Source organism: Tachyglossus aculeatus, chromosome 16 (assembly GCF_015852505.1).
Source record: "Tachyglossus aculeatus isolate mTacAcu1 chromosome 16, mTacAcu1.pri, whole genome shotgun sequence".
NCBI classification, from domain to species: domain Eukaryota; kingdom Metazoa; phylum Chordata; class Mammalia; order Monotremata; family Tachyglossidae; genus Tachyglossus; species Tachyglossus aculeatus.
Window position 1 is genome coordinate 8,977,191 of NC_052081.1, and position 15,175 is coordinate 8,992,365.

Below are 15,175 nucleotides of genomic sequence, written 5' to 3' on the forward strand. Positions count from 1 at the left end.
GGGTGGAATGATGAATTAAATCCACTGTCACAATGTTTTATGGCACTGAGGGAAAGAATTACTTGTCTTTTCCACATTTCTTCCCTTTAAAAGAAAGCACATTGAAAACAAGAGAGGAGGTGATGACATTGCAAAAGGAATTCTTTGCATCAGCACCCTCACGCCTTAATCCCAGGGCCTTTGGATTGCAGGTGCATGGCTCTAGTGGAAATAAATGTTATCTGTTATCTGGAGGTTGACTGCAAGTTTTGTGCTGTCTTTCATATTTTAATCCAGGCTTACAACAAAAGTTGTGCTACTTTATGAGAGTACTGCAGCAAAAGTGACCTGCTCCTAGCATTTGGAACCAGTGTTTTCAAAGCAAAAGATTTCACTTACAATGCTAAGGTAGACTTCAAGGTCACACAGCAGACAAATGGCGGAGCAGGGATTAGAATTCATTCAATGATTCTCTCATATGTGCAATCTACATTTTCCAAAATTGATTATTTCCGCAAATAATATTCACTGGTGAAAATATGCTTAGGAAGGGCCCCTTGAAAGCAAATCACAAGTACAGCTAGAAATAACGGCTAAGGGCAATGCTATGGTTCATTGGAGGCCTTCCCAGACTAAGCCCCCTCCTTCCTGTCCCCTTCCTCCCCCTCCCCCCCGCCTTACCTCCTTCCCCTCCCCACAGCACCTGTATATATGTTTGTATGCATTTATTACTCTATTTATTTATTTATACAAATTTATTCTATTTATCTTATTTTGTTAATATGTTTTGTTCTCTGTCTCCCCCTTCTAGACTGTGAGCCCACTGTTGGGTAGGGACCGTCTCTATATGTTGCCAACTTATACTTCCCAAGCGCTTAGTACAGTGCTCTGCACACAGTAAGTGCTCAACAGATACGATTGAATGAATGAATGAATCTCTTTGTTTTAATTCTAGAAGAAAATGGCCAAAAACTTCTCCACTGGCTAGAGCAATGTTATCCCCTACTCCACAGATGGACGGATGACTTTGAAAACTTTACTCCTGCTAAGTTCACTTCAGTAATATTAAAGGTGCCCTACTGGATCCTCAGTGGAGGCTGAATTGATAACTGAAAGGGTCCTACCCCTATCTGTTGTAAATGTATGTCAAAATACACTAAAAAGTTAATAGAACCAATTCAACGTGTCAGGTACACAACCATAGATTGATTCTCATTACTTAGATTCGGGGGGTTGAGGGGAGTCTTTAAAGTATCATGACAACCCAAGAAACTGAATACCTAAAATGGGTTTAAATCGAAAACAGAGGTGAATCACTCAATGAAGACTACCCCTTCCCATATGCTGTCTGAGCAATTAGCGGACAGTGTAAAAGCAATGATCAAATACTCTCATTCTTTGTAAAAAAAAAAGGTAATCAATCAATTGTATTTATTGAGTGCTATATGCAGAGCACTGCATTAAGCACTTTGAGAGTACAACACAACGGAATTAATGACAACCTAACAGACTCAGATCAAATCCACTAACTACTAGCCTAACTAAATCAAGTTGAAAGCACTTAACTCCTTGTACTTTTGACAAATGCCCAAAACAAACATTCAAATGCACAACTTCTAAACTAATCCTTGAAGTTAAACAAGCTAAAATGAAAAACTAACAGAATTTGTATTGTTTACATGGCACCAGTTACAAATCCCAAGCCACTGTACAACCTAATGAAGCAAATCAACAGTTAGGAAAACACACAGGTTTCACAGGCCAACTTCAAAGACAAACTAATAATTGAATGAAGCACATAATATTATTAAAGAGCCCATAACACTATCTATTTGGACTTCCAGGGGCAATGCCATGATTTTAATGCAAGATTCATATAGGCAACCGAACAAAGCAAAGATAACATTGGGTTTCCAATTAAAGAAAAAAACAAATATTTTAAACCTAATCCTCAGGCTAAGGAGGAACAAATACTGTTTTTCGCAGTGTAACATTAGAATAATGAACACCAGAACCCTAGTAAGCCAGTCATGGAAAGCTTAAGACAATCAGCTAAAAATTTAAGCCAGAATCCAAAATTTAAAATCAAAGAACTCTTGCCCTGGTACTCTTAAAGGACTCAACAATTCATGAGATGGCCTGATTTATGATAACAGTCGATGAAATGTAAGACTAAAGTCAAAATAAAATACAGCATACCATCTGAGGTTACCAGGCATAATCTAACTGAATTAGCTACCACACATTGTGACCCAGGATTCATAATATGTACAATGGCAACCAGCCCTTTAGAAACAGACAGACACTGAAGTAATGATTAGTGTTCCCAATTAGGAGAACTTTGTTTTTGTCTATGTTTAATGTCAGAAATTATGCAACAACCAAGTAAAGAATGTCTGTTGGACAGTCACAAATAGGGCTATTAGCTCTATTAGGAAAAGGATGATAGACATGCACCTCAAAATCCCAAATCACCCCAATCTACTTCTAGCAGTTACCTATTTAATTACACTCTCCTCAGCACGTACACATATCTGCATGACTAACTGTGCAGTCTATTTATTCTGCTAATTCTATTTGTAAATATATTTGTCTCTCCTATTAGAATGAAAACTCCATGTTGACAAGGACTGTGTCTCACTGTGCTATGGGGCCCTCAATAAATACCTTTTCTATTATTGCTGCTACTATTATCACCAGTTACCAGTACTCATAATCACCCAACTTGTTTTCCAGGGACCAAATGAGAGGAAATGAAATTTGGTGTGCAACGCACTGAACCATAAAGCAATCTCTTCTCTACTGCCCCTCTACACAATAATCTAAATGCTATTAAGAAAACATCAGTATCAGTAGTACTGAGCACCTTACATTGCCTGACAATTATATTAGGGGCAAAGACAGGTAAAGGATCCTGCCCTCAAGAATATTACAATTTAAGGGGGGAGACAGTGCACATAAATTGATTATATTTATGCCAACACAAATGACAACAAGATAAATACAGGACACTGTATTAGGGAGCTCTTTGGGTCATATATGCCTGAGAAAATTGGAGCCGGGGAGGGGGTAAACCTTCAAAGTACACTTTTTGAAGGAGGACACTTTTTAGTAGAACTCAAAGAGGAGGGATGTGGCTTAATGAAGGGAGGCTTTTCCGGGAGGAATTGCACTGCTCAGTTTTAGATTTGTGCTGACATGCTCTCATCAAGTGTCTTTTCACTGATGGGCCAAAGGAAGTAGAATCAGCTACAACTTCTTTTCCCACCCCAGGCCAATTCTGTTTTACTATGAGAACTGAATCTGGGGGACTCGTGAGTACTTGGCTTCTTTCACTTCAGGAAAGGTAAGATGATATAAATTACTCGGAGCCGTGGAGAGGCAGAGGCAAACTCCAGGTTTCTTTACTCACTCAAACAGCTGCCTTCCACATTTGCTCCACATTCTTACCGCACCCAAAATCCACTCTTAAAAACTGATATTGATTAAAAATAGTTTCCAATAAGAAAATACTATGCTGCCTTCTCCTTCAGAACAACCGACAGACTACTTTTCTGATCGGGGCTGGGGCAAGCGCAGAGACGAATGCTACTAGCCATCTATATATGTCAGCACAATGTTGATAGAAACTTTATGTAGACTGGGCCTGCGTCCTAAGTAACTTAACTTGTGCTGATTGTCTTGAAAATCCTATATGGGGGCTCCTACCACACTTTAAGCACCTCTGCTTTGTGGCTGATTTTTGACAACAATGCTCTAAACACTTAGAATTTATGAAGATGGTACTTTCCCAGTCAAAGCTGCCATTTTTATGTTAATTACACCAGCCAGGAGCTAAGTGCTTCAGCCTCAGCAAATTGGACCTACCACAATGTAAGTGGTTCAGCCTCAAGCTGGCTGCATCTATCATACAGCAATCACTCCAGCCTCCTGCTGACCGTGCTTCAGTTCAAGAATGTGCCTTGAATGTGATCAGAAACCCAAGTACCGCCAGGTGCATCCCAGAGACTGGCCTTCGCGGAGGTGTGTTAGCCAGATGCTAATCTGAACACATTCAAAATTCAAGGCACATTTTTCTCCCAGTTATCTGAAGATAATTTGTTGAAAATGCCTCCGTTGAGATCGCCTGGCTGTTCCACTGGCTTCTAAGCCCTATAGAAGATGGACTTTCACAAGTCTGGCCCAATCCCCAGCACCTAAGTTGCTGGGAAAAAAAAATCCATTGAAATTTTATCGACTCAGAGATGAAAAGCCTATTTTAACTTCCCTCTTGTCTGTCAGCGCTGACAGGTCAGTGCCACCTCCTGCAGTAAGTTTCTACGGTCTTTAACACAGTCGTTTCTCTCTTTGAAAAGGCTTTCCATTCATCCCACATTTAATTATTTCACCAACAGGTCCAGAATTTATTTGCTTTGTTTAATCCTATCACTCAGAATGGTATTCAAAGGAACCTACTAGACAACTGCACATCCTTTTTTAACAGCAACTCTTTTTACCTCTCAGGACAGTTATCCAACTTCCACTTTATTGGGTTATTTTCCATTTCCCCCATTAATCGGTGCTTTCATACCCTTTAATTGTTGGTCCTGATCTTTTGAAACTTTGTGGCTGAACTGATTTCTTCAAAACAAAACACACTTTTCCAGCCTAGAAAAGTCCCATTTCTGATAGAGGGGTGGTGCTCAAAATAGCCCTAGGAATACTCTGACTTTCAGAATGATTTGAAAGAGATCTGTCATTATCTGAAACATATTTTTAAAATATTTGAAATAAGATGGGTCTCAATCTTTTCAGAGATTTGAGAGTTTATTCTGTATATTTCTATTTTCCTGATATCTTTATAATTTATTTTCTAAGTGATTAATAACCTTCTTATTGCTTGAACACACCCAATGCAACAACAATTTACTGTAATTTTCAATAGTACTTTATTGAGCCAATTTACAAAGCACTCACTGGGAGTTGTTAAATACTAGCTATACACAAACCAGGCATACAAACCAATTCTGTTAATTCTGCTGTCTAAATGCTGATCCGGCTCATTTCAATTAAATGCTAACCTCCCTTTCTTTCCAGACTCACTTTACACTAATTAAACCCATTTCACTTGTGAAAAATGGAATCTGAGTGCCCAAATGCATTTTCAACTTCCTTCACTTAAACTTGCATGACTGAAAAGCAAATAGCCTATAGTGTATTCAACCAGTAGTATCCAAAGCAACTTTGACCAGATTTAGCAATTAAGAGAGGTTTAGTAGCTAACTCCTAGGAAGGGAATAATAATAATGACAAAAACAACTTTGGAACTTTAGATGCTCAGTAAGCATTCAATACCTTTGATGATAATGATGCATTGCGCTTGGGAGAGTACAGTACAAAAGAGTTGGTACACCCATTCCCTGCCCACAGGAGTTTATAGTCTAGAAGGGAGACAGGCATTAAAATTATGGATATGTACATAAGTGCTGTGCGGCTGAGAGTGGGTGAATATCAAATGCTTAAAGGATACCAAGTCAAGTGCCTAGGAAACAGGGCAGGGAGACGGAATCAGGGAAATGAGGGCTTAGTTGGGGAAGGCCTCCTGGAAGAGATGTGATTTTAACATGGCTTCGAAGGTGGGGAGTATGGTGACCTGTTGAATATGAAGGGAGAGGGATTTCCAGGCCAAAGGGAGGATGTTTGTACATATTTATATATGTTTGTACATATTTATTACTCCATTTATTTATTTATTTTTCTTGTACATATCTATCCTATTTATTTTATTTTGTTAGTATGTTTGGTTTTGTTCTCTGTCTCCCCCTTTTAGACTGTGAGCCCACTGTTGGGTAGGGACTGTCTCTATATGTTGCCAATTTGTACTTCCCAAGTGCTTAGTACAGTGCTCTGCACATAGTAAGCGCTCAATAAATACTATTGATGATGATGATGATGTGGGCAAGGGGTCAGCAATGAGATAGGCAAGTAGGTTGGGGAAGGAAGAGTGAAGTGTGCAGGCTGAGGTGAAGTAGGAAATCAACGAGGGGGCAAACTGATTGAGTGCTGTAAAACCAAGGGCAAAGAGTTTCTGTTTGACGCGGAGGTGGGTGCACAACCACTGGAGGTTTTTAAGGAGTGAGGAGATGTGAATGGAAGTTTTTTTTTCTAGAAAAATGATCCAGGCAGCAGAGTGAAGTAAAGACTGGAGTGGGGAGATGTGGCACAACTTCAGCCTCTCTTGAAGAATCCTTCCAACTCTGAAGCATGAGGATACCATCCGTGCCTAACCTCAGGCATTCCAAATGGAAGGGAAAACGTCATTTCTTAATTCAGAAATTAACTAACCATCAAAGAGAATTTCAATGTCTGCTCTGTGGGAAAGACAATTCAACTTTTGTCCAACAGGTTAAAACCATGAAGAAGGAAAGAATTCATGAAGCCCTTCAAAAAAATTCCTTTGGAAAATAGTCTAGCCTAGTAATCAATTCAATGCTTATATAATTTTACTGCAGCAAAATGCTCCCTGCGATTTTTTTTTAAACAGAAGACAAAACAATCAGAAGAGAATTTTCTCTACGATGCTGCCTGAAACATCAGACTGGACCTCTAGGTAAGTGGAAGAAAAGGAATTGAAGATATGTAGCTATGAAGCGATAGGTGGATAATTGGGGATTTTCCTGAGACTTGCAGTTCAGGTTTTTGTTTTTTTTTTTATTTTTTCTTCCTGACTTAAATCTCTTGCCTGGGGCCCAAGACCATAACATGACAGAGCAATTAGAAAGTCTCACCTCCCAACAATTCTTTCCCGTTAGTAGTCTTGCAAAGTAAATGTAGCTTTAACTAGCAAGGTACACCTTTTTCTGAAATAACAAATTCTTTTTCTTTTTTTACTATAACCACCAGCTGCTAGTTGAAATCTCTGCCACTTGTCGAGGCTGTTAGCTGATTCTGCCAGGGCAGTTCAGCAATCCATCACAGCCGAGCCAGCCTCATGCACAATTAATTCACCCTCTCTTCTCTCAACTAAGCCCTGACAGCATTTATTGAGTGGCTACTCAAATAGGAAATACGTTTTTACTAGATATGGGTTTAGATTGGAAAAATCAAGGGCAGGAACTGTCATTTACTTTAGTTGTATTATGTTCCTAACAGGGATCTGCCCACAGCAAGATGCTCAATACTTTCCTATTCTTACCAACCACATTGCTTCCACACCTGCAGGAAATGGCAGCCAAAGCCCACTGCCTTTGGGAAGCTTTCTCCAATTAACTGCAATTTATTCTCTGATCACCCAACACAATCCACTCATCCTAATCAGTCTCTTCTCCTTCACTTTTTCTCCCTGTTGCTTTGCTCTCATTCATTCATTCATTCAATCGTATTTATTGAGCGCTTACTATGTGCAGAACACTCTACTAAGCGCTTGGGAAGTACAAATCGGGAACATATAGAGACGGTTCCTACCCAACAACAGGCTCACAGTCTAGAAGACGGGCTCACCGTCTCAGCTGCCATCCCTTTACCCACCCACTCCCAATATGGCTTTGCAACAATACCCCCACCGTGACAGCCATTTCCTCGGCTAATTTTTATGATTAGTATTGATTTTATAACATTGTACAATAAAATCTCAAGTCAAACAATCACAAATTCTAAACCCATGAATAATCATGGGTTTGCTGTAAGCAAGTTTATATTCTAACTGACTTTGAGATTACGCTCATCCATTTTTTGCTGGTACTAGTTAAGTATTATCCCGCCTGAGGGTATTAAGTACTCGAAGATGAAAAAACTATCCTATGATCAAATCTGTGAGTACCCGAGAGCAAAGGTTGGAGCTAAGTAGAGGAATAGAGTCCATCTACTTCTGACATTCCTGCAGTCTCCCTCCCCGGAGGAAACAGCTGTTAGGGGCATCACCTTACCTGAGAGCTGCCACTGAAACCTGGAGGTTGGCTATATTCCGTAGAATCAATAATACTACTGCAAGAGAGACAGAAATTATCAATCAATACAACAAAATAAGATAGTATTTTGTTTCCGCCTGATTTCCCCCCGCCCCCTTCTGCCAAAATCAGGGTTTTTAAAATACGCTACATAATCTGGAAACATCAAGATTTATTATGCAGAAGCGGGAACATGTGTTGCCTAGCGGTTTACGATATATCTAAAATATAGTCATCTTAAAGTCCCGTTCCTTCCAGCCCATAAAAAATCCCCACATATTTATGACACACCTGGGTGCCCAATAAACCATCTGAAAAATCAAAAGGTAGAAATACTCCCCACTTGCATTGCTCTGTAGCCCCTCTGTTCTCACAGTGTGAAGATAGTGACTTTAAAAAGATTCATACAGGGAAAGGTGTGGAAAGGGGAGGGAAGGGGAGGACGGAGGAAGGTGATGGTGGAGGGTGGAAGGAACGATAGGAGGCAGGGCACAAAGAGAGATGTTCGAGTTCAATCTATTCCGCCACCACAGCTGCTGTCAGAGAAGGAAGCAAATACTGCCAACTCTTGTGATTTTTGTAGGAACGCTGGTAATAGGAACAGTAATTATTTGCAAGGCTGGACCATTACATACAGAATCTTTTTTGTTGTGATTTCATTGTTATACATAAATGAATGAGTTATCCTTGATTTAGTTTGAAAAATGGAAGTTTGAGAGTGAATGCAACAACTGCACTTCTTATTATATCCTATTCCCACCTTTGTATCTGAATAACTGTATCACCCTTCTGGCCCCTTAGATTATTTCTCACCATCCTCTAACATCCTCTAGGCCTGACTAGTTTCTGCCTCTCTTTCCCCATAAGTTCCTCCTCCAGACTCATTTCTTCCAAAAGAACAGTAAAATGGTGAAGGAGAAAAGGCCATGTATGCCAAAAATTTCAGCGTGCTTCAAACAAAAATATACCTGGATTTTTAAAATGATAGTCACCCAGAGATTTAAAAAAAGGAAAATACCACTTTTTTCTAATTATGCGATCTTTATTTCATCTGCTTCTATTTTCACTGCTCTGGAGTTTTAAAGTTCCAAAGTATGTAAGGGTTAATATGTGAAAATGATGATCCTCTATTGGAGTTTATTTTTGGGTTAGCAGATGTTGAAACAGTCATAATGCTCATCCTTCCTGCTACCCATCAACAGTACTGACATTTACTGGAACACCGCTGTCAGCCTAGACTTTTGGCAAGCAGGGACTGGTGAACCAGAACAACTCCTAAATCGGCAGGCTTTCAAGAGTGCTCTGTCCCTTTACACTAACTGATTTCAATCTTATCAACACTTGGGAAAAAAATATGTTTTTAAACCTACATGTGGATGTGCACATTTAGAGGCCAACAGAACAAAGCGATTTCTAAGGCTAGAAAACTTCCCAGATCTTCTGATTCAGAACTCCCTGGCAAGAATGCTGAGCAGTGATGGTGACAATCCTGTGTGTATAGTGGGACTACTGCACCACCATCTCAATCATATTTCTTGAGTGCTTACTGTGTGCAGAGCACTGTACTAAACACTTGGGAGGAGACAATTTAACAGAGTTGGTAGACACGGTCCCTGTCACAATGAAGGTCCCCGTCACAATAGAAGCAATGTGGCTCAGTGGAAAGAGCACGGCCTTGGGAGTCAGAGGGTTCTAATCCCAACTTCAGCACTTGTCAGCTGTGTGACTTTGGGCAAGTCACTTCACTTCTCTGTGCCTCGGTTCCCTCATCTGTAAAATGGGGATAAAGACTGTGAGCCCCACGTGGGAGAACATTATCACTTTGTATCCCCCCAGCGCTTTGAACAGTGCTTTGCACATAGGAAGTGTGTAACAAATACCATTATTATTATTCTTATTCTTATTATGAGCTTAGAGTCTAGAGGGGGAGACAGACATTACTACAAATAAACACATTATGGATATGTACATAGGTGCTGTGGGGCTGAGGGAAGGGTGAATAGAGGGGGGAAATTCAATTGCAAGAGCGATGTAGAAGGGAATGGGAGAAGAGGAAATGAGGGCTTGGAGAAGGCCTCTAGGAGGAGAGCTGTGAGGGTGGGGAGTGCCACATAACTTTCAATACATATTTAAATTAGAAAGCCTAAAACACACATCACTCTGATCAAGGACCTAACCCTGAGAGAGAATTTGAACAGTGCTTACACTGACAGATCTCACGGCATTCCACATTTGGGATCTTTTAAGATTTTTAATATGAAATATCCCATCATTGGACGATAGGCTAGGAAACATGTTTGCAGTCAATAGAGAGGGCATATCTGCATACTATATATGAAAAAGCATTTTCACCTGTTTTTTTATTATAGCATGCACCAAGAAACAAGAACAAACAGGAGGTAACACAGTTTAACAAAGAGAGCACTGGATCAAGAATGGGAAGAGCATAGTTTTAATCAATCAATCAATCGTATTTATTGAGCGCTTACTGTGTGCAGAGCACTGTACTAAGCGCTTGGGAAGTACAAGTTGGCAACATATAGAGACAGTCCCTACCCAACAGTGGGATCACAGTCTAAAAGTTTTAATCCTTTCGTTGAGGTGTTTATGACTTCGATGAAGTCACCTCATTTTTCTGAACTTCGAGTTTCCAAATCTGTACAATCTCTGGGCCGAGGTAACGTGGTGGGATGGTGGGATAAAAGTGACAAAAAGAAATGCTTAATGCTTTTCTCGGCTTTGTCAAATAAACAGGAATTGATGGGGGACATAAAAGTTGAACAGAAAAAGAGGACCGGGTAGACGAGAGGAAAAAGCATTTTCTACAAGGTTGTTGGACAGAAAAATGTATGTGCTACTTCAGGTCCTTTCAGGAACAATGAATTTTAATCAGGATAAGGGCAGCCCAAACAATGAAGCTAACACCAAGAGTTTCTGCCAGTGACAGGGGAACAAGACGCATGACTGAGAAACATAATGAAAAATATGCAGCTGTTAGCGGCAGGTACAAAAGCAATTAGCAGAACACAAGTAGACTTAGAACATCTAGTCTCGTTCAGCTAGCGGTTCTTTGGGGCTTTAATTTGGCTTCTGGAAGGGCAGGTGCAATTTCTATTCGGAAGACAAATAGCAAGGCAATTCCAAACACAACCTATATCTATATTAAATCTGCAGCTTCCCTGAGACCAATGATTTTTTTTTGTAAAAATTGGCTTGCTGGTAATTTTAGATTAGGCTCCTATTTACAAAGGTTTGATTAATATTCATTTGGTGACTAATAGAAGCATCTACCCTCCCTAACTGAAAGAATAAATTATCGAGTAGATTATTCAGTCTAAAAGCATAAAAGGGGTGCTGAGTCGGCCTGTAATCCACCAACTAAACATATAGGCAATAAAATCCAAATCACGGATAAACAAATCATACATAAAATGCTATCTGAATAAATGAAATTTACCTAACTGATACTATGGATTTATTTCATCATGGCAAGAAATTCATGGATTGGAACAGTGACGTTTTACATTCTAATAGGGCACTGTAGCTATGTGTAAAATCTGCATTTTCACATACTTTTCATCATCATCATCAATCGTATTTACTGAGCGCTTACTGTGTGCAGAGCACTGTACTAAGTGCTTGGGAAGTACAAGTTGGCAACATATAGAGACAGTCCCTACCCAACAGTGGGCTCACAGTCTAAAAGGGGGAGACAGAGAACTAAACCAAACATACTAACAAAATAAAATAAATAGAATAGATATGTACAAGTAAAATAAATAAATAGAGTAACAAATATGTACAAACATATATACATATATACAGGTGCTGTGGGGAAGGGAAGGAGGTAAGATGGGGGGGTGGAGACGGGGACGAGGAGGAGAGGAAGGAAGGTGCTCAGTCTGGGAAGGCCTCCTAGAGTAGGTGAGCTCTCAGTAGGGCCAATCACTGACCTCGATATTCAGCTGTTAGCTCCCCGTACCAAGTTGTGCCATCCTGATAAACAAATCCAGGGAGACATGGGGCTCCTATCAATCAATCAATCGCATTTATTGAGTGCTTACTGTGTGCAGAGCACTGTACTAAGCGCTTGGGAAGTACAAGTTGTCAACACATAGAGATGGTCTCTACCCAACAGTGGGCTCACAGTCTAGAAGCGGAAGACCCACCGCCCATCATCTTTTATGGGTGGTGGGTCAGACTGAGGTGACTCTCAACCCATGCCTTGGTACCTACATGGGTGGGCTGCCTCGGGCTCCTCCGACCGGCTGTGGCCATCAGCAAGGAGCAGAAGCAGCACAGAAAGAGAGGGCAGATGGCTGACCACCTTGAGCATGAGGGAAGGGGATGAGAGCCGAATCCAGCCCGGGTGCTGGTGGCGAAACACAAGGCAAGGTGGGGGTGGGACGGGGCAGGGGCCGGCTCTTTCCCTTGGGCACCGGGCAGGGTGCGAGAATGACCCCCAAGTTGTGTGGTAAATGCACAGACGGCAGCCACAGGTAGACAGTGTCCCAGGCACGGCTCACCGGCTCCGGGCCTCATGTCTAGCGGCCACGGCAGCCTCCAGCCCTGCGGCCCAATGATGACCGACCACTAAGTGTCATAGGAAGACGAAGGAGGAGGATGAGATGGTGGCTCACAGCAGGCAAAGTTAATTCATCGAGTGGCTATTCCTACTGCGGACCAAGCAGTGTACTTGACACCTGGGAGAGTGACGATGACGACGGGGTGCCCTACTGAGAATGACCTACCAGTCTCGGTCCTGTAGAAAATTTCAGGGCTGAGAACCTACGTGAAGGAACCGGTCACAGTAGAAGAGAGACAATCTCAAGTGACCTCTTACTTTTCTCTCCCTTGCCTGCTCGACTTCCTCCTTCTGTGCATTGTCTTCCTCTTTTTCCACCCTGCCCCCAAAGCTATATCCAGTCAATGCTGCAACCCAACTTCGCCCCTAAGCTCAAAATGAGAAGTTGGCCTGCCTTTTTACATTTAGATATGTTCCCATGAGGGATACTCCTCAGGAGATTCTGGAAATACCCTGGCTGAGTGTGGGATGTGTGGTGTCATACTGAATGTGATTGTTTTGACCACAAAATAAAGACTGTCCAAGCTAAATACCTTGAGGCCTTTAGAGAGATCCATTACCTAGTCAATCAGGACACTGCATGCTTTTGGCAACTTTCCTAACCTGACTTCCACGTCTTTTTCCTTTGATTACCTAATGAAGAAAAAAGGACACTATACGGCTGTAATATGTGTTTCATATTTGGACCTGCCTTGACTTTTAGCATCATGTACCATTTTTTGGGTCAAAGATGGTATGTTTCTTGGATCCAATGAAATGTCAAGAGTTGGCTTCCATTCATCTGTCAGGATGCCTTACTCTTAGTGAAACGAAGTCACTTTCACCAGTGAATAGTGCTCCCACTGAATAACAGTAATTTTGGTATTTGTTCAGTGCTTCCTATGTGCCGGGCACTGTACTAAGCACTGGCGTATATACAAGGAAATCGGGCTGGACACAGTCCCTGTCTCATATGGGGCTCACAGTCTCAATTGCCATTTTGCAGATGAGGGAAAGTGAAGTGAAGAAGTGAGAACTGAAGTGACTTGCCCATGGTCACTGGGCAGACAAGTGGTGGAGCTGGAATGAGAATGCAGGTCCTTCTGACGCCCAGGCCTGGGTTCTAACCACTAGACCATACTGCTTCTCTAATGATGATTGCCTGGTCTATTTATTTATTTATTTATTTTATTTGTACATATCTATTCTATTTATTTTATTTTGTTAGTATGTTTGGTTTTGTTCTCTGTCTCCCCCTTTTAGACTGTGAGCCCACTGTTGGGTAGGGACTGTCTCTATATGTTGCCAATTTGTACTTCCCAAGCGCTTAGTACAGTGCTCTGCACATAGTAAGCGCTCAATAAATACGATTGATGATGATGATGATGATGATGATGGATGTGTCCCCCTAAAGCCAGGTTGGCAGACCCAGCCTCTAAAGACGACAGATAGAGAGGGTGTTTTTTTGAAAAGGTATGGCGGGGCTTGGCTAATATCATCCTTGGGTTTGGGGTAGATCAATGTGATTTCTAATAATAATAATAATGATGATGATGGCATTTATTATGTGCTTACTATGTGCAAAACACTGTTCTAAGCACTGGGGAGGTTACATGGTGACCAGGTTGTCCCACGGGGGGCTCACAGTCTTAATCCCCATTTTACAGATGAAGGAACTGAGGCACAGAGAATTTAAGTGACTTGCCTAAAGTCACACAGCTGACAACTGGCAGAGCCAGGATATGAACCCATGACCTCTGACTCCAAAGCCCAGGCTCTTTCCACTGAGCCACGCTGCTTCTCTGCACTTCTACCAAGTGTGCAGTGAGAAAAAAAGGTTCTTTCTACAAAATTTCTGTCAGAATAAGGCACATCTCCTCTTTTCGCAGAGAGTTAGGAAGGGGATGAGTAGTAGACAGAGTCTTATGGTCCTAATTTTTGTTCTTTCTTTAACATCTGTTACTGGGAGACTCCTCTCTGAAGATGTTTTTTTGAAAAGAGGAGGCGATTGAGGACGGAATTTTCAAGGAGAGGTTTTCCTTTGAGGGGAGTTTCCTTAGGGGAAAAACTTAACTGTTGGCAAAAGAAAAAAGTAAATGTCACGCAAAGAGTTTTGAGAGATGAGACATCCCTGGATCTACTGTTTAACTGCCTTTGGAAGAAGCAATATTGGCAAAATTTCTAAAAGGGTATTTCTTAGCTCAGAGGACTAAGAATGACAGGTCTGATCTCCCTCCAACTCTAATAGTGTGATGGGAAAGCCCCTGATGAATGGATTGTGGCTAGGTGACTTTACCATTCCAAGGAGCTGAAATATTAGATTGCAATTTGTATATTTTTTAAGAGAAAGGTTTAAACTGTCATTGAATGTAAAAACGAAGGCAGTGGCAAGGTTTTCATTACACAGGGTCAATTTCTATTAGGAAACTCAGCAAACTATAAGTCAAATCTGACATGTCACTCACTGCACCCTTGCCCAAAAGGAGAAAAAAAAAAATCAAAGATGGGTCCTAAGAGCAGAATAAATATAAAGGAGGCAACTAAAAGAATATGAAATGGGAGATCAACAGGCAAATCCCAAAGCTGGCTAACAATCTCTCCAAACACTGTAAAGCCACAGTGAACAATTTAAGTGAAAAATAAATTTATCCAAAAGACAAGGATCCCAAATGATGAAGCTTGGCCTACTGTGGATTAAACCCAAGAA

General features: G+C 41.1%; 1 protein-coding gene across 1 annotated transcript in view; it reads right to left on the reverse strand.

The window, feature by feature from the left end:
- COP1 (COP1 E3 ubiquitin ligase) overlaps nucleotides 1-15,175 on the reverse strand; it is a gene marked incomplete at its 5' end in the record, with an annotated part of 172,595 nt that overhangs the window by 102,001 nt on the left and 55,419 nt on the right. Inside the window, one exon of the mRNA XM_038758162.1 lies at nucleotides 7,884-7,941. Coding sequence (XP_038614090.1) covers nucleotides 7,884-7,941 — 58 coding nt within the window. The remainder of the gene's footprint in view (nucleotides 1-7,883; nucleotides 7,942-15,175) is intronic.